Here is a 21,619-nt window from a genome sequence, read left to right as displayed (position 1 = left end):
AGTACTATACGGCGGCTACAACAATACCCGAACTCGACTCAACTCTAGTAGTCACCTGTTATTGATCAAAACTTTACCTATCATCTGACAGCTTGTTGTCCATAGTTACCATGGCATCGCTCACCGATCATTCAAATCGCTCCAGCTATTCCGTATACCCTCCTTGCCCTGTTTCTCCTCCTCTCCTCTCCGCTCCCTTCCTTACAACCACCCTTCCCATCCACTCTTCCGCCAAAACTTTGTGGAGGAACAATTTTACCTTATAATGCAACCCACAACTCGGAAGCCTGAAAACTTATACCTTCACTTCGATTCCTCGATGGGAATCAAGTCTGCCAATTACAAACTTACTTTAATTGGCAATGCTTATCTAGATTCACTGATGCGAGGGGTTTGGATCTTCCAAACATCTCATCTACCAATTGTTAACCGATCATTAACCGCAGGGAACGACTTTTCTTAATGGATTATCTTCGTGGCCGCGTGCATATGTGATAAACGTGTGGTAGGCTGTAACTGAGACGTTACTTTGATCTGCACGTATTCGCACTGTAGGTGTTTCTCTATCAGATTGCACAGTCATCCAAGTGTAGTTAGTACCTCTGTATGTATAGTGTGGGCTGGCACTTCTAATTAAACAGAGGCCAACCCGTGAAACAACTCATGTATCTTCGATCCCGATCTTTCCTCGACGTAAACTTCTGCCCAAGGTTAAACACCGTTTTCACTCTACAGACGCGTTTATCATATCGTAAATTATTTCCTTTCCATATCATTTACTGGAAAAATCAATCAGCTTATTCGGTTCGTTGAACCTTCTGTTTACTTTTATCATTTTTATCCTACAAGTAAATGCTACTGACATTACACGTTGATTCTATTGATGAAACAACCAGTAGAACTCGTTCAATTTATCCAGTCGGAACAGTGATCTTCAGTTTTCTTGGATTCCGTATGAGTAGTCGATAAGCTATCAGTTAAGTTAGCCTGATGTTATATCTCCCGTTATATTTCCTCTTCTACTAAAGAACCTGCAAAATATATCGGACAGTATCCATGAAAACTGGCGATCATTGTTCTTTTTTTTGTAATCAATAATGTTATAGAGAATACTAAATTTTCCTATTCTTACTAAGAAATACTTAAAAGAACTCTTGATAGAATATGATAAGAAAATTTGCGTGGCAACTGTTCATCTTTCTTTGTACCTTTGAACGGTCTTGACAGTACCGTCATTGTACCGATCAACTCGGTGCTTCAATTTGACGATTCCGGATAAACTGATTGTGGTACACGCGTCTTGACAAATACAGTCATACGCTAAACTGGAATTCAAGATCTTGCAATGGACGGAACGTTGGTACTAATAATAAAAAATAATGAATAATAATCCGAAGAAACTGGTTTCGCGTATTCGTTCGCTCGAGTTGCAGAGCTAAAAGTAGCGACTGTAAACGGGAGGGTAAGGTGAACGACTTCGGCAAAATTAGATCAAAAGAGCAAGGGTCGAGAGAGAAATGGGGACTGCTGTTCAACTGCAGCTGCTGAGAACTTCGTTTCATACCTTAATTGTACGAACTGCGATAAAAGAACTGCGCATAGCTACGCCCTTCTTTTTTACGATTGAAATAATGATTTCATATCTTATAAAAAAACAAACAATCCTTGTATAGTATTGTTTGACTTTTGTAGAGAAATTTTTTTTTTGTTCAATTTCACTTACACCTTCATGGAAAAATCGATTAGGCTTTATAATGCAATATCGATATTGATTATCAGCTGCTATCAGCACAGGAACATTAAAAACTAATAATGAGCTGACGGCAACCTTTTTACGATAGACGAAACAAATATCTCTTGTCCGAGAGGTAATTATGGTATTTTTTATCTACAATATACGTACATGCATATCATTGACATATTTACACAGTGTAATAATCTGACTTTTTAATTAGTTTGCGAATGTTTTTCCTCTTTCTTCTCATCGCAAATGAGGAAATGTGGTTTTCGTGGTAAATTTAATATTTCTAATGATCTGTCGCGTTTTTTTCTACGATATCGCAATCTTTACTCTATCCGTATTCATACCACATGAATTGCTTGCATATTTTTTCAGACAGAGCACAATGGGCAGCCAACGCTTAGGATCGTTATCACAGACGTCCGACGGCTGCTTTTCCGTTGATGGACGTAATTTCCAAGAACTTCTGCCAAGGCTTAAAATATCCTTTTATATGAATCGCATGAATATATTTCTAAACTATGTTCGATAACGGCAAGTGCTGACGTACTCGCTTCTGATTACACCTCTGGCCTTCCGAATAAGGAAAAAACATATATCGTCAACTCGGTTCTGGAGCCGTACGAGATATCTTATCTTAAATGAGTTCATGAGAGATCAGTCATGAGAAAAACCCAAAATACCAGGCAATTGTCCAGACCTTACATTTCGTGTTTTCTTTTCTAAAATTAGAGATTGTTAATCAGTAATTGTATAATCCAGGAAAATGTAAAAATCTTATTCCTAGAAATGCCAGTGAACTTGAGCGTCCATTCATTTTCCGGTATATTCATTTATCCAATTCATGAATCACACCAGATTAGTCAGCCAGTGCTGCCGAGCTTGAAAAATGTCTATAAATCTCGTAAGAATTTTTATACACGTCTATTTTATAGCGTATAAATTTGTTATGTAAAGGAAAAAGTGTATTTTTTTGCAGTCAGAAAATTAAGGGTATAACAAATTGCGTGGATTATTTTGGAGATGATTCTAAATCGCTGCAACGCAAAGAGAGTCGTTACGCTTTCAAAAATGGATGAAAAAAAAAGTTAAAAAATGGCAGGCGCGTTCGAATCTGAAAGCCAAACACGCATGGCTTATACAATGTATGGTTTCAATTAGCTACGTGCCTGACGATATGTTGATCCTTAAAGCACGATCCACGATTTTCTTAGAGAAACTGATCGCCGAGTTCAGTTGACGGCCATCAGGACGTTGTTGGGACCATGTATGGCAATTTGCTCACCAAATTTACTAGGCGAGACAATTTTAGACGATGCAACTCCCGTAGCGCGACGATTATTCTTCGAGGTAATTTACATGTGCCAACGAGCATTTGTAGCTAATGTTTTTACCGATAATTTCAATGTATATATTTTGATGTAATTGTAGAGAAATTAAAGTACACAATAATGGTAGTCAATAACACAGCCTTTCTGAATATTTAGTGACTGAATATTTATTGCACTATACATAAAATATAATTCTTTTAATAATAATTGTTTTCCGATAACAGCGTGCTATAAAGATTAGCGAAATTCCTACCGCGGGAAAGCATTCTTATATAGTATATATCTATACTTGAATGTGATTTATTGTTGAGGGAAAGAAATTAAACGATCGATTTACAGACCGTCGACGAGGTAGACGGACTGGTAGCATCAGCGACATTCGATGTCCTGGATGATGTTAGAGGAAAATTGGAATGCTGTGAGGATTTGATGGAATGTTGGACTCAGTGTCTCGTCCAACTGTGCAAGATCGGAAAATTACCTGCTCTACAAGTACGAGCGATTTTGGAAAATGTTGTCGATGTAATAAAACGGTCCTTCGAACATTGCAAAACAAGGTCAGTGTGGGTGAATTTTTTTTTTTTTTTTTCCCATTCAAACGTTTTTCTCGTACCTCGAACCGCAAAATTAGCAATTATAGTCGAAAACGATTGGAACAGTGATATTTTATTGCTAATTCATGTATGTTTAACGAGCCGATCTTTCAACAGCGAAGAAGCGTACGGAGTTTTTTTCGAAAAGGTTAACGAAAGGTTGACAACGCTGTTTCGAAAAACTAACGAGGTTCAAAAATTATTTTGTCACATTCTAGAACGTGCAATCGTATTTGATAACGATGCCAAATCTGAATTATCAGCTCTAGCTAAAGGTGAGCATTGTTTTGGTTTGGTTTCGTAAACACTTACGGTTACTGCAATGAGACACAAAACAGTTCGAGTATCGCTGGTATTTTATTTTACATTTCTTATCGTTCTTTTCGGCAGCTGTCAGCGTATCGGGCGATATCTGCTTGCTGATCGACGGATTGGATACGAAAAGTATGGTAGAATGTTGGAAGGGATTTACTAAAATCGCGGTAATTTATTGCAAGGACTTGAAGACATTTTCACCGCCTTGTGTAGCTCCACACTTGGCTTCACTCGCAGATGTGGTTTCTTCGTCTGTTCGAACGATAGTAGAAGTAGGCAAATTCAATGATATACAAAATTAAGGAGGTGTGAAAAAGGTTTCGCAAATGGAATATCTCTACATGGAAAAATTTTATCACCGAGCGATGTATGAGCACTAAAAAAAAATACACAAAATTCACGCATTTTGGGAGGAACCTTTTTTTTATTTCTGGAATTGTAAATGAATTAGTGATGACTTTTATTGCGACAAATATTTATGCCTGCGTAGGAAGCTGACCAAGGATACGTCGAGCGGTCGATAAGGTTGCACAAACTCTTATTGAAAATTTTGCACAAACTGTGCGGTTATTATTCAGGATATTTGGGAAACGTTGCTGCCTCAGCCGTGCTTCGACTGCTTGTTCAACTTCATAGGTTGATATTACAATTCTTGTTACTTACATTGCTGAATATATAGGAAAATTATATGAATATAAACATTGGAACAATGCAAACCGTTCAAATATCTAATATTATAGTTGAATTTGGTCAGTCGTTTTGTTTTCATTATACATTCAGAATTAATATTTTTACTGTTCATACTAAGAGTTACATATTTCCATTACGTATGCTTCAAGGCTGCCTTTCACTTTTTCTGCTCACTCTCTTACCGAACAGGTATTCGCGATCCTGTCTAAAAATGCTGGACATTCAACTTGAAATCGTTGACTCTATTGAGGCTAATTTTACATCAAGTATAGATCAATTATTAGACACCGTTATCACCGACTCGGAACTTAAGCAGGTTTGTGATCAATCGATATTCTGTCAAATTTATTGTCGTATCATGTCTATTGTACGTATATATATATATTTATTTTTTTTTTACGAAATTTTTACAACATGCGTTGTACATATCTGTAATTAATCTTTGCAGGCTCTTTTCACGTACCAATCGAACGGCACCGCGGATGATATTGGATATTATTTTTTAACAGTAAACGTAGTGAATAAACTGATTGCAAGTTCTATCGAATCAGAACGCTTATGGCGGAAGTCACCATACGATATTTTGGAAGTAGCTTTTACAAATGTCAACCTTCGTAAGTATCACATTAATGCGTCAAATGGTGTATCGACGTTATTTGTACTACCGAAACTGTTCGTCTTTGGCGTTGTTGAAGTTTTGGCACAAAAACAGCCGTATAGCAAAAACAACGAGTCATATCAGAAGTTAGAATTGTATTCAGCATGTTTGACGGCGTTAATAAATAGGAAAAAGATGAGAATGAAATTAAATATTAGATGCATAGATATTATTACTTTTTCACCATTTTTCCATGGAATTTGGGTCGAATTCAATGAATTAAAACTATAAATTCATATGCTTCTTTTCTTCTTTATTTTTAAGTACAAGAAGAACTTTTTGCGGGGGAACTTTATTTGGGAAATATGCCGCTTTACGATGCTACCTTGATCGCGATCTGCGGCCTGGTAGCTTCGACGAGAGACGAAGATTTTGCATCCCTCGAAATTCTCCTCTTGAAGAATCTTTTGGGTGGAAATCTATGGTGTTCTCTAATGGCCGCGGACGTTTGGTGTTTCGTTGAAAAGTCAGTATGTCTACAGGGTGTATGTTTCTCTTGAATTAGAGATCTTCTTGGATCTCACTGTTTATCACGTACTTCTTCGTATTTTCACTATCGGATATGATACACCAAACCTTACCACCAGTAACTTTTCTATTTTTTCGAAACTCATCCATATTTTAGCTCAGCTACTGCACTTAAATTTTTATGTATAAAAAAAAAAAAAAAAAAAAAAAAAAAAAAAAAAAAAAAATTACACGAAATCCAAAAAGTTGTCAGGTCTTTAAATTCCACTCATAGTTTAAAAATTACAGCATTTCCGCTTTTAACATGTTTCTTTAATTTTATATCATTCAGGTACGCGTCTTCAGACCTGTGCTACAACCACCTTACGTACTTGTTGTCTGTATATGAACATTTAAAAAACCGAAACACCTCTCTTGAGGCTGTGATGTTGGAGAATCTGATATTTCGACTTTACGTCCAATCGCCGTGTGAAACGAAAAATCGTCTAATCGACAAATTCGAGACAAATAAGGCCCGTTTTTGGAAACCTTTAAGACGTTGTATTTCCCAAAGCGATAAAATGTTTTTGTACGAGTTGACTTCGCTGGAAGTTGAAAGTATTGCCACGACTTGGGAAACCCTTCACAAGCAACCCTCCGTTGCGAACTGGTCTCGTCTTGTGAGTTTTTAATTTAACTTATTCTCTCAGCCGCTCTTTAGTTTTCAATAAATAAACGAATTAAAAAAAAACAACATATAAACTGATTCCTTTATAAATGTGCAGATGCAGTAATCATCTGTAGAGAATTTCGTATTTCATAGGAATTGTTGACGTTCTGTATTGAATAATTTTTCGTAAAAACAGGTAAATCAGTTGGCTATTGTCGGAACTTTCGGTCAATACCAAAATGAAGAAATTGTCAGAACTCTAATTGAAATATGGAACTTCCTGGGGAAATCAATGGACGAGTTTCACGGTATACATTTGCATATTATCACTCAGCTGACTGCTGTTCTCTTTGAGGCTACACTAATACTCCAAGATCGCGACAAAGATCACTGCGCTGTAAGTGAGAAGAAAATTTCAATTAACTTTCCTGTTTGAAAGACTTTTTTTTCAAGAAAAATATTGTACAATAATCCATTTCAAACGAATCAACGAAACTTGTTAATAATAGATGAAAATTGGAAAATTAAATAATGTTTTTTCTTCCTTTGATCTTACTTTCATAGATACTGTCAACACTCACGTCTCTGGTCCCTCAAATAGCTCCATGTCTGCGAGTTCGCGTGTCGAATTACCTGAAGGAATCAACAGAGAATTTTGAAAAAAGCGGCTCGAAGACAGAAGAAGCATTGTCGAATCTTTACTGTTCACTGTTGGAAGATTCAAATCCACGGAGTAGAGAGGAAGCATTGGAAAGTCTTGCACACGTAACGAGCGCGTCACGCAAAGAGTTGGCGTTAGGAATCATAGATGCAGTCGCTGGCGTTCCAAAAGTACGCGATAGCGTTTCCTTTTATCTATCTCGGACTCCCTTGGATAATCTGCGGGGATTTACATCGCCGGAATCGTTCCTTAGACAATTATTCCAAGTCTATAGACGAAGTACGGCGGGGAATCACGCTTGTACCGATCACGGGGAATCCCACAAAGAGAAACGCCGGAAACTTGAAGCTGCCCCGCGAACGAGGCCGGGGACTCCAGAAGATATTCGATACCGGATCGATAGATTATCCGACGATATTGATCACATATTATCACGAAAGCAAGATCTGACCGAATTTTCGTTAAATAGACTCGGCGTCATAGCTAATAAAATAATTTCTTCTTCTCACCATGAAGGATGATTTTGAAAATATGAATTCATCCAGTACAACACACATGTTTCGACATAGTTGCTAAGCTTTACAATATCGTAATCTATATTTATTTATAACAAGAAAAAACGCAGTAAATAAGAACCTGAAACTATGGGATAAAAAAAAATGAAGTGATAAAATAAATATGTTGAAAAAAAAAAAAATTATAATTCTGGTATGAAAAAAGATTACAATTGACAATGCGCCTCTCCTGTGCGTATAATTTCGAATCGAATTTGTCGTGCAAACCCGCCTTAATACCGCCTCATGGCGAGTTGCGATCTTTGCGATTGGCGGAAATGCCGGCTGCGTGCTGCTTTATGAATCCGGTTTGACGTTGAGCTTTCAATGCAGGGAAACATCATTCGATCCAGAACCGTCTACGTGTCGTGAGATGGGTTCCGGTCTATTTTGATCATTTATAAACCCGGGGAATCCTATAACGGCGTACAACTTCGTGTATAAAACAATCGAGTGGAAAATTCAATTGCAGTTCAACGTCGACGATTGACGCGTATTTTCGTAAATTCAAGGGAACATACTTCTGTCTATTGTTTGTTTAACGAGTGTTCGATACGTGGTTCGATATATGTTACATAACGCCGGGAGAATTCAAGTATAACAGTACGCACTCAGGTTTTCAAAGAAATTCTTTCCCACAATCAAAAGGTACGTTTCTTTTACGTTATTTCGCATTGACTATCATTAACTAGTCTACAAATTTTCGACAATGAATTGATCATTGAGCCGCGCGTTTGCGAATACCAAGCTTTAATTTTTAACCACTTTTAACTAACTTTGTGAAACATTGTATAATTATGGATATCTGATTAGTTGTTGGTGATAGTTCAAATATTTGAATTCAAGTTTGCTAAAAATTTAATTTATATTTGGGTTTAATTAGGAGCTGCCAATAGGCAAATTACCGCGATTTCTGTATACTTATAGACGTATTTGAGATGACATTATCAAACTTGGATAGAAACGACTTTTGTATAAATATGTTTCAAGGAATATACAATTGATAGTCTATATTAGGAAACTGTTGACAGAATAACAGAAGGAGTTACGTATTTTATTTCAACTGATTACAGACATGGCGCCTATACCTGTCGATCCAAGATTTAAATCAGACCGCATTTTCAATGAAATAAATAAACAATTTGTCACATTGAAACCTGACGAAACAAAGGAATACAATGCCCATTTACAAAGGGTGTGTATTATTATATTGTGGTACTTTACGAAAATTTCAAAAAATTACCTTTGTTAGACATACAAAATAATAGTTGGTAAAAATAAATAAATAAACGAACGCAAATGGAAATCAGTATTTACAATTGTGATATATAGGTCTTGTCGACGTTCATTGAAAGAATGAAAGAAAAGGATCCACTATTCAATGCATGTTATCGGCGGATTGTTTATGTGGGCAGTTATTATGAAGGCCTTAAAGTAGGCAAGCCGGAAGAGTATGATTTAAATGTTATCATAAATCTACCAATCGACTACAAGACTTTGAACGTAAGAAGCCCAAATATTAAGTTTCTTCTTATGCTTTCGTTGATGTATATTGAAAGGTCACTCTTTTTATTGACCAAACCTTACGTACAAATGTGCTTTGAAATTGTTCATTGAGAAATAATTTTTAGAGACGAAGGAAAAATAAATTTGCAAATATTTGATGAAAATTTTGTTTTAATCTAGTTTTCGTCTTTTGCTTGATAGATTTTAATAGCTTCCGAGAAGCCAGGATATGTGAAAATTAAAGCAATGTCAGATGTTCTACCAAACTTAAGAAAACAACCTAGATGGTCTGAGTATAAGTAAGTTTTATCCACGTTCTGAGTTAAAATTAAACTATAATATCAATTTATATACAGTGAGACTCGCACCTCTCAGTTAGATGTTATAGATATTGCTACTATCAAAAAATATGCCCCTGCAGCTATAATCGTGAAATACATTCAGACTCATAATATCTTGGAGATCAGTATTATTAAGACAAATTTCTTCTGATCTGATTACAAGCAAACTGAATAATAAAACGCTTTTTTTTCAATTTGAAGTCAAGGTTTCATCCTATCAGTTGGATGCAGCAATCCAATTTGTGAATACCTGTTATGAAGAAACATATGCTAGCAATAATTATAATATATGTTCGAAGATTGATCAAATTCGGAATGAAAATTCTTTCAGGAGACCTCGTGCAGCTGTTTATCAAAGGCAGAGATATAGAAAGTTGTGAGTCAAGTTACCTGCAAACCTAATCAATAAGAAGACAGGGTTTTATAATCTTGCTCATATTTGATTTTCACGGTTGTCAAAGCTCAGATTTGCTCATGATTTTGTTTTTCTTTAGGTCTATGCAATGTGAAACAAGTTTTTTTCACCATAGTTCTGATGCCTGTACTTGATTAAATTTAATTTTCCCGTCATTTATTTTACCTTATTTTCAGGAAAGCAAACACTGTTTGAATTGACTTTTCCGAACTTTATTCTATTAAGTTTTGAGTAGCATATGATGTTTTCCAAGAAAAATATCCGAGAGAACCATCACTTCCCATATAACATACTTTGGCTTACTTATTCAAGACTTTACTACACGTATATTTAATTGATGTATTATTTTTTATCTTCAGAGTTATGGATAAGTGGTTTGACAAATCAATGTATCTTGATCAAAACCAATTCCGTCAGTGGTTCGAATCGGTTGCGAGTAGGGTGTTCCAATCATTTCCAACTCCAGCTAACAATGAGTACATTTTATCAGTGGATGGAATAAAATATACAGTAAGTAAAATAAATGCTGTTACCAGATCTGTTACTTCTAAGTCTCAGGAAAATGTAAAATAATTATACATCACTTATTTCAGCTGCGTCAAAAAAAAAGTGGCCCAGCACTAACGTTGAAAATAAACATACCGAACGGACACAACGTAGATGTGGATCTCGTTCCAGTCCTTGAATTTCTGACCGCACCTCCTCGACCATTCAGGAGTCACACTAAGGTAATACAAAATCAAATATTTCTCAAACTGACTATGCAACAAGTTTTTATAATTACAGAAGAAGAATTGGTTCGCCGTATCGAAACCATTACAGAATTGTTCCAATAATCATATACTGTGGAGACCAAGCTTCTACGAAAGAGAACAGGAACTGCTTAAAGGCAGTATTAAACAAGTCATCAGACAGATGAAGGTACTAATTATTGAATATTGCCGTAAAAATTAATACCATTATTTATCCTTTTTTGTCTTAAGAAACTTGGTTTTTCAATACATCCAAATTTAAAATCCTCAAATTTGTCCTTCTTTGCTTAGAAATTGAGGGATACCCAAAACTTTAAAAGCATCGCTAGTTACTTCATAAAAACTTTGTTCCTTCGGGAATTGGAGAACCAAGATTATAGTTCCGATTTTCAAAGATTACCATCCACGTGGATATTTTACTATGTAAGTACATCTATTTGTTTATTGCACTGTCAACAATTAGTAATTCCTACAGCCGAAATTTTGTGATTTCTTCGTATTACTGCCAATTTTAAATGTTTTCAAAATTCACTTTAGCTTGATAAATATTCCAGATGTTGAAAAAATTTCAAGAATCGACTGGAAAAGGTATAATATACGATTTTTGGAATCCGACAAACAATCTGTTGGTCAACATTAGCCAGAAAGAAATGTCAAACATAAATGACAGATTGAATAAAATAATCAAAGATATCGATAAAAAAATTCAGAGCGATGAGTATATCATTGCAGAATACATACGTAAGTTTTAAATTGTTGGAAAATTTCTTAGTATCGAAAGAGCAGATACGAAATTTTGATGATTAATGTACAGAAATTTTAACTAGAAAGGAAATTGTTACAAATCAAAATAAGAATATTTTGATATCATCCTGTAAATAATACCTTCCACCTTCTAATTCAAGATGTATCTGATTTTACAGTGAACAAAGACGAATTGACAAAGTTGAAAACGTCAATGCTTTCTTCTGCGATGAAAGAAATGAGAATCGAATCCGCATCAGCATCAACTTCTCAAAATAATGGTATTTTATCAAGTCTATGGAACGCCTATTGGAATATTTCAGCCCCGAATCCTGCAATTCAATAACGACGATAGAGTGTGCATTAATGCAGCAGATTTTTCTTGATGCTTATGCATAGGTAACTTTTGCATTACTCAAGGATCAAGTGTTCAGTAAACTATAAACGAAGATATACTTGGGTATATATCAATAGATTATATAAATTTTACACTGGTACAGGTATCACGTAGCACTTCGAATAGCAGTCAACAAACCAAATTGGAAGATAAATTGCTACCGAAAGCAATGTTTTATTATTGTACTTTTTTATAAGCATATTTGACGTACACTTGTACAGCACGATATTCGTCACTGTACATAAAAGTGCGGATGTTGCATAAATGTCAGCGGGAGTTTTAGATATTGTACATTATCGGGAAAAAATTCTAAATTAGGAATTCATGTGACAATATTATGTTAAAATCTCGTTAATATCGTAGGTTTATAAAAGGTTTTTTAAAAATATTTTTATTACAGTTATACAAACTATTTTAGTTAGAAAATTTTATCCATATAAAAACTATTTGTTTAAAATTTGTTTCAGCCTTTATCCGATCACATATTTTATAAATATTTTATATTTAATACGTGTTTCAGCTGTTATGACTTTATAGCTACTTTTAATCATTTTTAATTATAGGTAGGATATGTAAAATATTTTTTTACCCCGTACACATTGGTTTTATTAGATATAAGATTTTTGTACATGCATGAAGTAATATACGCGAAAATCAATTGTAGATTTTTTGTCTGGCAAACCCAAATATGACTTAGTTTTAATTAAAAATATATATGAATTTTAAATAGGTAAAATCTGATAAAAATTAGAGTAATCGATGGTAGAAGATTGCATATCACAGAACATTCATTATGAAGGATAAATCCATTTTTGCAATAACTTCAAATTTCTCTTTCAACCCAACTTAACTTAGTAGAGCAAAAATGCTATGCATTGTATCTGCATAGTTTACATTCCTGTTCTGGATAACTTTTATTCAGCAGCAACTCTAACTAGCATGCTATATTTATTTTAACAGCAACATTCACAGCTTCTTTTGGTACTGAGATCTCATAATAATAAAACTCCATGTAAAAGATGAAGCTGTATTACTTTTTTATTGCACATCGAATCAATGGACCAGCATTGCGGTCTGCCCAAGAAACGAACGAAACACCAATTTTGAGTACGCAGGTAAGCAGCGATAAAGAATCATCCTCTGCAGAGTGAGAATTGCGTGGATCAACACCTATGAGGTGCCTATATAGTGTTTCCAATTTGAAATTAGTGGGCGGACCATAGGTAAATGGCAATCGTTTTTTAGCTAGTGATCCATCTTTGTTCTTGAAGGGCTTACGTGGTTTAATATTCATTGGATTGCTTTTCTGATGCGTTGGTGTTGTCTCATTTAATTTTTGCCTTGACTGTACGTATTTTACATCAACGCACTCCTAATAAACAAAAGCAAAACTTGTCAAAATGCTATTTAGATTAGACATTTTCTAAATATTTGATCAAATTAATAGTTTAATTGTTTTAAGATCTCTTACATTTCTTAGAGACGTCGAAGAGACCTCATATGCATCGAGGGCTACAGAGAGTTCTGTGTCGCATCCATCATCAAAGAATGTTGTACTCTCATCGCTGGATACAATTAACGGAGCAATAGGTTTTTTACTTTCGTCAGGATGACCGTGGTTAAAGAAATTTTTAAACGCATCTAACGAATCAACGCATAAAATATTCTTGGATAAAGTCTGTAAAAATGAAAACAACAGGTCATCGAATATTGAGATGATGATGTGCATGAAACTTTAATCAATAAAGGAATTAATCGTGGTGAATTACCCCTCCGATGCGATTCAACTCAGACAAAATAATCGGGTAGTCAAATCTGTTTCCATTGTGAGCCACAAAACATACCGGAGGATGTAGCCTACTGATAAAAGAGTTCAATAAGTCGGATGCATGGTGATCAAACGACTTCTCGTGTTCCAGTAAATCGTTGTAGAGACCTGGAATTAAGAGAATCATTTAGTATTTCAGTACTGTTTAATTACTGTTCAGTTACTGTTTAAGGGAGTCTCATTAAATGATAACAAACGTTTGTGGTATGTAGTAACCTGTTATTTTAGAAATTTCCAATGGAATGAGTCGCATAGGTTGCAGCGGGATTAGGAGCTTGTGCAAAACTCTGGGCAAGGTAAGGTCCGTACTGAGTAAGGAATCTCTTGCAGTTGCAATGAGAGATATTTCGGTTATTCTGGGCACACTAGAGCCATGAATGAAACCTGTCGTCTCCAAATCAAAAAATACAAAGGTCTGGATCTTAATGACAGATTCTAAGTCATCTTTTGATTCTGTCTCACTCATTTTGATATAGAAAATTATGATTACTGTGTGACGTGCTGAGACAAACAAGTTTTAAAAAATATTAATCCCCTGCTGTATCAAGTCTGAATCTATGCAATAATAAGAATTAAATAAATAAAATACATATATTAGTCTTTTGTTAAAATAATTTGGTCTTTTCCGTTACTTCGTTAATGTTCAATGGACATCTCACACATCACGTCACAGTCACGTATCGCATGGCGTCATGTGTAATAAATGAGCACTTTATTATTATAACAGAGGAGTACACTTGACCCGTGGCTCATGTCTCCTGATGCCTCCATTCATCTTTGTGTTGTCTGTCGTGTGTCGCGTTGTCGCTAGGTGGCTACAAGTTTAGTCGTATGACCGGTCGTTTTTCGCTCTATTTGTATGACCCTTTCCTGACTAATTGGACCACCAAGAACTCAAAAAACGCAGCGAAAACAACGTGAGATCAACGGCAGAAAAATAACGAAGGAAAAAGTACCTGCTGAAATATGTCGAAAACACAGGTCTCGTTTTTTGGCTGTAACTTTTGATCCGTTGCTCGCAGCGTATTCGGACTGCGCCCAATCGATTTCTCTCGGAAAATTACGTCGGAAAAGTGTACGAAAGAATTTATTGCAGCACTTTTCAAAATCGCGAAAATTTTCGCCAAAAACACAAAGGGGTTAGCCTTACTTTTTTTTTGGGCAAAAAACCTTTGGTCTCAGATTCGATTTTGATGACTCTTTCTTGACTAATTGGACCCCCCGCAACTCAGAAAACGCAGCAAAAGCAACGTAGGACCAACAGCAGAGAAATAACGACGGAAAAAGCACCAGTCAAAAAATGTGGAAATCACAGGTTCTTGTTTTTTGGCTCTAACTTTTGATCCGTTGCTCGCAGCGTATTCGGACTGCGCCCAATCGATTTCTCTAGGAAAATTACGTCGGAAAAGTGCACGAAAGAATTTATTGCAGCACTTTTCAAAATCGCGAAAATTTTCACCAAAAACACAAAGGGGTTAGCCTTACTTTTTTTTTGGGCAAAAAACTTTTGGTCTCAGATTCGATTTGGATGACTCTTTCTTGACTAATAGGACCCCCAGCAACCCAGAAAACGCAGCAAAAGCAGCGTAGGACCAACAGCACAGAAATGACGACGGAAAAAGCACCAGTCAAAAAATGTGGAAATCGCAGGTCCTTGTTTTTTTGCTCTAACTTTTGATCCGTTGCTCGCAGCGTATTCGGACTGCGCCCAATCGATTTCTCTCGGAAAATTACGTCGGAAAAGTGCACGAAAGAATTTATTGCAGCACTTTTCAAAATCGCGAAAATTTTCGCCAAAAACACAAAGGGGTTAGCCTTACTTTTTTTTTGGGCAAAAAACTTTTGGTCTCAGATTCAATTTGGATGACTCTTCCTTGACTAATTGGACCCCCAGCAACCCAGAAAACACAGCAAAAGCAGCGTAGGACCAACAGCAGAGAAATGACGACGGAAAAAGCACCAGTCAAAAAATGTGGAAATCGCAGGTCCTTGTTTTTTTGCTCTAACTTTTGATCCGTTGCTCGCCGCGTATTCGGACTGCGCCCAATCGATTTCTCTCGGAAAATTACGTCGGAAAAGTGCACGAAAGAATTTATTGCAGCACTTTTCAAAATCGCGAAAATTTTCGCCAAAAACACAAAGGGGTTAGCCTTACTTTTTTTTTGGGCAAAAAACTTTTGGTCTCAGATTCGATTTGGATGACTCTTCCTTGACTAATTGGACCCCCAGCAACCCAGAAAACACAGCAAAAGCAGCGTAGGACCAACAGCAGAGAAATGACGACGGAAAAAGCACCAGTCAAAAAATGTGGAAATCGCAGGTCCTTGTTTTTTCGCTCTAACTTTTGATCCGTTGCTCGCAGCGTATTCGGACTGCGCCCAATCGATTTCTCTAGGAAAATTACGTCGGAAAAGTGCACGAAAGAATTTATTGCAGCACTTTTCAAAATCGCGAAAATTTTCGCCAAAAACACAAAGGGGTTAGCCTTACTTTTTTTTTGGGCAAAAAACTTTTGGTCTCAGATTCGATTTGGATGACTCTTTCTTGACTAATTGGACCCCCAGCAACCCAGAAAACGCAGCAAAAGCAGCGTAGGACCAACTGCAGAGAAATGACGACGGAAAAAGCACCAGTCAAAAAATGTGGAAATCGCAGGTCCTTGTTTTTTCGCTCTAACTTTTGATCCGTTGCTCGCAGCGTATTCGGACTGCGCCCAATCGATTTCTCTAGGAAAATTACGTCGGAAAAGTGCACGAAAGAATTTATTGCAGCACTTTTCAAAATCGCGAAAATTTTCGCCAAAAACACAAAGGGGTTAGCCTTACTTTTTTTTTGGGCAAAAAACTTTTGGTCTCAGATTCAATTTGGATGACTCTTCCTCGACTAATTGGACCCCCAGCAACCCAGAAAACACAGCAAAAGCAGCGTAGGACCAACAGCAGAGAAATGACGACGGAAAAAGCACCAGTCAAAAAATGTGGAAATCGCAGGTCCTTGTTTTTTTGCTCTAACTTTTGATCCGTTGCTCGCCGCGTATTCGGACTGCGCCCAATCGATTTCTCTCGGAAAATTACGTCGGAAAAGTGCACGAAAGAATTTATTGCAGCACTTTTCAAAATCGCGAAAATTTTCGCCAAAAACACAAAGGGGTTAGCCTTACTTTTTTTTTGGGCAAAAAACTTTTGGTCTCAGATTCGATTTGGATGACTCTTTCTTGACTAATTGGACCCCCAGCAACCCAGAAAACGCAGCAAAAGCAGCGTAGGACCAACTGCAGAGAAATGACGACGGAAAAAGCACCAGTCAAAAAATGTGGAAATCGCAGGTCCTTGTTTTTTCGCTCTAACTTTTGATCCGTTGCTCGCAGCGTATTCGGACTGCGCCCAATCGATTTCTCTAGGAAAATTACGTCGGAAAAGTGCACGAAAGAATTTATTGCAGCACTTTTCAAAATCGCGAAAATTTTCGCCAAAAACACAAAGGGGTTAGCCTTACTTTTTTTTTGGGCAAAAAACCTTTGGTCTCAGATTCGATTTGGATGACTCTTTCTTGACTAATTGGACCCCCAGCAACTCAGAAAACGCAGCAAAAGCAGCGTGGGATCAACAGGAGAGAAATTACGAAGGAAAAAGCACCTGCTGAAATATGTCGAAAACACAGGTCTCGTTTTTTGGCTGTAACTTTTGATGCGTTGATCGCAGCGTATTGGGACTGCGCCCAATCGATTTCCCTCGCAACATTACGTCGATACAGTGCATCAATAAACAGATTTCAGCAATTTTGCAAATCGTCGAAAATTTCACCATAAATCCAGCAAAAACGCTGAGGAGTTTTTTACTCGTGATTTCCAGAGCAAAAAGTTTTTGAACTCAGTATTGACTTGAACGATGCATGCCAGATTAAGGGGGAACCTGCTTTAGAGGCTTCAAAAAATCGGTTTTTTCGAGGATTTTTTTGGGAAGGAAAGAAATATCCGATTAAAACAAAACTTCCAGGATTCATTGTTATGTATTTCAACAGTCTTCTCGAATTTTTTCATTAGGATACATGTCATATTATGCCTGGTACAAGCATTTCACCGAGGCGTCTCCAGTATGCATTTGTCGTGCGGCCGGAAAGGTGCAGGTCGCAATTTCCATCTGAAACAAAGAAACCAAAAAAATTTTTACTTCTTAATAGTATAGCTTCTAGTTAAACCAAGAAAATTCCGCAAAAAGTGAAAAATTCAACAATTTTTCGCAAATGAAAAAAAAATTCATTTTTCTTGCGAAAATAATTCACTTTAGATTCTTTAAAAAGTGGGTTAATCTTAACTTTCTCAAGGTTTTTTAGGTTCAACTAGAAGAGAATTTCATCCCGAGTACAATGCAATTTGTCTCGTTTCGAAAGGACGTTTAGTTTTTTTCCTATCTTTCCCACCAATTAGGAAAAAGCGTAAAAATAAAAAACGGAGAAATCGTGCGTCAAAGTTTTCGTACATAAAAAATCGTAATTTTCTTGAACTTACCGCATTAATATGCTAATCGGTGATTCCTGGTCCATAGAGTTGCCCTTCAGATCTTCAAAGAACTGGTTCAAAACTTCAAAAAACTGGTTCAGACTCTTCAAAAAACTGGTTGAAAACTTCAAAAAACCGCTCGTATACCTGCTGGACGCTTGCTCACTATTTCTTCTGTAACTCCGAAAATATTTTGAATTTGCGACTGAAATTTTAGGGACACATTCTTGGATAGTTTGGGTAGACATCTATGCAAAAAAAAATCGGTTTTTTGAAGCCTCTAAAGCAGGCTTAAATGGACACTGAAATATGTGAAAAACACATCCAAAACAGCGTCGGATAATTTTTTTCCATTCGAACACTTTTCGAAAAACAATTCTGCTTCTCTACCCAACGTAGATACTTCACTTGCGACTAGCTAAAACAGCGTTTCGATTCCATGCCTACGGAAATTCAAGATCGAGAGAAGAAATGAAAAGTTGTTGTAATAATTATGAATATTAATGTTATGGAATTCATTGAGCGCGTGTCGAATAGAATCCCATTTCGAAATGAATAATTCTTCTAATTTCATATTATAGCCGTATTATTGTAGATAATCTAGTTTGTCTCTAGGAAAATTATAAAATTTACGGTATGCACGACGTATCAATCGTACATGGATCATATATAATAATATCGTACATGGACCGCATATACATACATACTTCTTGGTCTCAGCATCATTATTACATCTGATCTATTATTATTTATGATCTATGTATACATTCTGCTCTCGGGTACCTATACTTCAATTAAATCACTGTTTTCAGGGTTCGTACGCTTTTTGGAACCCGAAATTCCCTGACTTTTCGAGGTGTTCCAGCCTGAAAATAAGATTTTTTCAATAACCTTCCAAGAAATATGCTGCTGGTTAATGACAATTTTTTTGCTTAATAATACTAATACCTTCAATATTACCTAGTAATTAATTTACTGTCCGACTACTAATTTACAAACAACAGCCAGCGATTTTCAGTAAGAAAAAAAAGAAAGTAGGTTTGATATCAAGTAATGTACGTATAAGAACGAATTTCTCCAAGAAACTTAAAATTCCAGTCCTATTTTCGAAATTCCCTGACTTCTCTCTGCTGTAAGAAACTCCCTGAGTTTTCCCAGTTTTTCAGGTTTTCCCTGTGCGTACGAACACTGTGTTTTGCTACAAATTTTGGAAGAAATTTACTCTCATTATTAATTTCTTGTATCGCCGACAAGGTGATAAGTACACACAGGCAAGTACCGGCTTGGGCTTACCATTTCGAAGACAGTGTTACTCGGAAGGTGAATGCAGCCAGGATCATGTCGACATCGGTAACTCTCTAATGTTCGGCAATAAGTTCTCAACTCTACCGTTGGAACATCTCAGGGGGCGCAAGCGCACGAAGATTTTCGGTTGTCACACCAAACCCATAAGGGCAACTGTCTTTATATTCTTTAGTCGACGGAATCTGGTTCAAATTAGTGAAAGTCATAAAATTTCAGTCAAAAATGGGGCCGCCGGTATCATCTGTATACGATTTGGCTTATCGAGGCAAAACAGAAGCCGTAAAAATACTTATCAATGAAAATCCAAAACTCAAAACCGACATGGACGCGGTAAGCACTGCATCTACAGTTTCTTTCACCTGAACCGCAGATATATGTTTATACCAAAATAACGCTCATCCATCACACGGCGTATAGAATGGCAGAATGCTCATTCATTGGGCTGCTTTAGGGGGACACGATGATCTGGTCTCGTACCTTCTGTCGCTAGGTTTTCCAACGGATCCAAAAGATGATGTGAGTATTCCGGGAGAAAATATGTTCATATCGGCAATACCCGTTATACGCTATTTTACACGCCAGTTATGCGTAATCTTGGTTCGTCGCCATTTCTTAAAGCCTGATAACAATTGTACCGAGTGTAGCAACTGGAAAACGAATACCCAACAAGATGAAAAGTTTCTGTCATACGGAGCCAATGATAAGGCTTCATTTCGCCCGTCGCTTAAGTAGAACGCTGTTTGCTCATGTGACCAATATGGAAATGCAAATCCATACGTAGGGTCGCAATGCTTATGAATTATCGTAGCTTATTTAAAAACGATTAAACGAATGGAAAACTATAATTTTTTCGAATTTGTCTTATTGTTTGACAGATGGAAATGACGCCGCTAATTCTTGCAGCTTCGGGGGGTCGTGAAAAAGTGGTGAACCTACTGTTGAGCCAAGGCGCTAATGTAAACGCTCAGACGAACGATGGTCATTCAGCGCTTCAATATGCAGCTTCGAAAAATTGGAAAACAATATGTGCCGCGCTGCTTGAACGAAATGCAGATATAAATATCGCCGACAAGCGGGGATCAACGCCTCTTCACCGAAGCGCGTCAAAAGGAAATTTAGCGATCGTAAAACTTCTCCTGGAGTACGGAAAACAGCTGAAAATCGGTAGATTGAATTTCACAAAAATATTACTTTATTTTACTATAGAATTTATATGCATCCGCAACTTTTTGTTTTCAAATCCAGATCAGAGAGACGCGTATGGTAATAGTGCGTTACATTTGGCATGCGAAGAAGACAGACAAGAAGAAGCTAAAGTATTGGTTTCAAACGGTGCTTCGATTGAATTGACGAATAAAGATCGTAAAACACCGCTGGAGTTATGTAATGTTGTATTCGCCAAACAGCTGAAAGAACTTCACGATAAGAATTCACTAGTTTGAAAAATGAGAAGATGAAGTAAAGATCTGCGACGTGCTGTAATTTATGCATGAAATTGAATTTATAATATTGAATGTGTCAAGATTCGTGCGAAAGTATACTTACAATAATTAAGTCATACATGATATAAGTTTGCTACAACCTATGCATGCCTTGGACCATATATGTACATAACTTGTGGCAAATAAAAGGATCGTTTACTTTTTTCATTACAAATTTTAATCAGCATGTTTTATTTTCTAAACCTAACATTCAGCTGAAGTAAAAGTTGCATGCTTTCTATTTCAATTATTATGTATAATATAAAAAGTTATTGAAAGGTTTTCTCCTAGTTTCCTTTCTGTTCAACAATTTCACTCTCAATCACCTTACCAATGACATACCACATAATAATGAAGACAGAAAAAAACAAAAAAGAAAGATATACAACATCTGATCATAACATTTTCAAAGAAAAATTAATATAATTAGCTTCCCTGAATAAAATATCCTGCGTAAACATATTTACAAAATACTTTCGCTAATTGAAGAGTAAAGGAAAAGAGCGTTGTATCTTAAATTACAAATTATTAGGAAAACAGAGTGACAAAATGTTCGTCTTTGTCTCTTAGTCATTCAGTACTCTTTCACGTTATCCTCTTAAAAATCCTACTATTCACGCTTGGGAGATAGTGGATTTAGAGTTTCAGTAAATCTCCTTGCCAGTATGATTCATTAGTTGGCTGGGAAGACG

The 21,619-nt window shown here is 36.4% G+C and overlaps 4 protein-coding genes and 1 long non-coding RNA gene across 11 annotated transcripts in view; 3 read left to right on the top strand and 2 right to left on the bottom strand.

Moving 5' to 3' along the window:
* LOC124176969 (uncharacterized protein C1orf112 homolog) overlaps positions 1-7,774 on the top strand; it is a 32,453-nt gene extending 24,679 nt beyond the window's left edge. The window contains exons 2-13 of one of the 2 annotated variants that reach the window (XM_046558918.1): positions 2,117-2,222; positions 2,945-3,091; positions 3,412-3,629; positions 3,783-3,940; positions 4,056-4,252; positions 4,471-4,616; positions 4,860-4,986; positions 5,119-5,284; positions 5,593-5,794; positions 6,128-6,455; positions 6,642-6,842; positions 7,010-7,774. In XM_046558918.1, coding sequence (XP_046414874.1) covers positions 2,127-2,222; positions 2,945-3,091; positions 3,412-3,629; positions 3,783-3,940; positions 4,056-4,252; positions 4,471-4,616; positions 4,860-4,986; positions 5,119-5,284; positions 5,593-5,794; positions 6,128-6,455; positions 6,642-6,842; positions 7,010-7,627 — 2,604 coding nt within the window. In that variant the 5' untranslated portion in view covers positions 2,117-2,126 and the 3' untranslated portion in view covers positions 7,628-7,774. Of the gene's footprint in view, positions 1-2,116; positions 2,223-2,257; positions 2,637-2,913; positions 3,092-3,411; positions 3,630-3,782; positions 3,941-4,055; positions 4,253-4,470; positions 4,617-4,859; positions 4,987-5,118; positions 5,285-5,592; positions 5,795-6,127; positions 6,456-6,641; positions 6,843-7,009 lie in introns of those variants that run through there. The other variant, XM_046558919.1, reaches the window with a different exon arrangement.
* Positions 7,775-8,009: 235 nt separating this feature from the next.
* Positions 8,010-12,666, top strand: LOC124176971. 4 transcript variants are annotated; one of them, XR_006869491.1, is made up of 12 exons: positions 8,012-8,308; positions 8,734-8,855; positions 8,993-9,163; positions 9,368-9,465; positions 9,839-9,883; positions 10,282-10,432; positions 10,516-10,650; positions 10,709-10,843; positions 10,966-11,097; positions 11,229-11,415; positions 11,598-11,817; positions 11,919-12,666. XR_006869491.1 is itself a non-coding variant. In XM_046558924.1 (11 exons), the coding sequence occupies exons 2-11, from the start codon at positions 8,736-8,738 to the stop codon at positions 11,762-11,764; spliced, it is 1,341 nt and encodes a 446-aa protein (XP_046414880.1). In that variant the 5' UTR covers positions 8,012-8,308; positions 8,734-8,735; the 3' UTR covers positions 11,765-12,666. The 4 variants fall into 4 exon arrangements, 3 of the variants coding, with proteins under 3 accessions (XP_046414883.1, XP_046414880.1, XP_046414881.1); XM_046558924.1 differs by having other exon boundaries at positions 11,598-12,666; XM_046558927.1 differs by lacking the exons at positions 11,229-11,415; positions 11,919-12,666 and having other exon boundaries at positions 8,010-8,308; positions 11,598-11,730.
* Positions 12,017-14,421, bottom strand: LOC124176973. Its single transcript, XM_046558930.1, has 4 exons — positions 13,860-14,421; positions 13,585-13,751; positions 13,287-13,493; positions 12,017-13,187 (listed from the first exon to the last, which is right to left on the bottom strand). Exons 1-4 carry the CDS (start codon positions 14,107-14,109, stop codon positions 12,846-12,848), a joined length of 966 nt encoding a protein of 321 aa, XP_046414886.1. The 5' UTR covers positions 14,110-14,421; the 3' UTR covers positions 12,017-12,845.
* A 4,526-nt stretch (positions 14,422-18,947) lies between these two features.
* Positions 18,948-19,573, bottom strand: LOC124174630. Of its 2 annotated transcripts, none has more exons than XR_006868960.1 (3): positions 19,435-19,573; positions 19,090-19,339; positions 18,948-19,007 (listed from the first exon to the last, which is right to left on the bottom strand). It is a non-coding gene; the product is annotated as an uncharacterized LOC124174630 (long non-coding RNA). The 2 variants fall into 2 exon arrangements; XR_006868961.1 differs by having other exon boundaries at positions 18,949-19,007; positions 19,102-19,339.
* Positions 19,547-21,108, top strand: LOC124174620 (26S proteasome non-ATPase regulatory subunit 10-like). Of its 2 annotated transcripts, XM_046553917.1 has the most exons (4): positions 19,551-19,776; positions 19,864-19,962; positions 20,322-20,610; positions 20,692-21,108. In XM_046553917.1, exons 1-4 carry the CDS (start codon positions 19,669-19,671, stop codon positions 20,886-20,888), a joined length of 693 nt encoding a protein of 230 aa, XP_046409873.1. In that variant the 5' UTR covers positions 19,551-19,668; the 3' UTR covers positions 20,889-21,108. The 2 variants fall into 2 exon arrangements, with proteins under 2 accessions (XP_046409874.1, XP_046409873.1); XM_046553918.1 differs by lacking the exon at positions 19,864-19,962 and having other exon boundaries at positions 19,547-19,776.
* The last annotated feature ends 511 nt before the right edge of the window (positions 21,109-21,619 follow it).

The sequence above is a fragment of the Neodiprion fabricii genome, chromosome 2 (assembly GCF_021155785.1).
Source record: "Neodiprion fabricii isolate iyNeoFabr1 chromosome 2, iyNeoFabr1.1, whole genome shotgun sequence".
NCBI lineage: Eukaryota > Metazoa > Arthropoda > Insecta > Hymenoptera > Diprionidae > Neodiprion > Neodiprion fabricii.
This window is presented reverse-complemented; position numbering and strand designations above follow the sequence as displayed.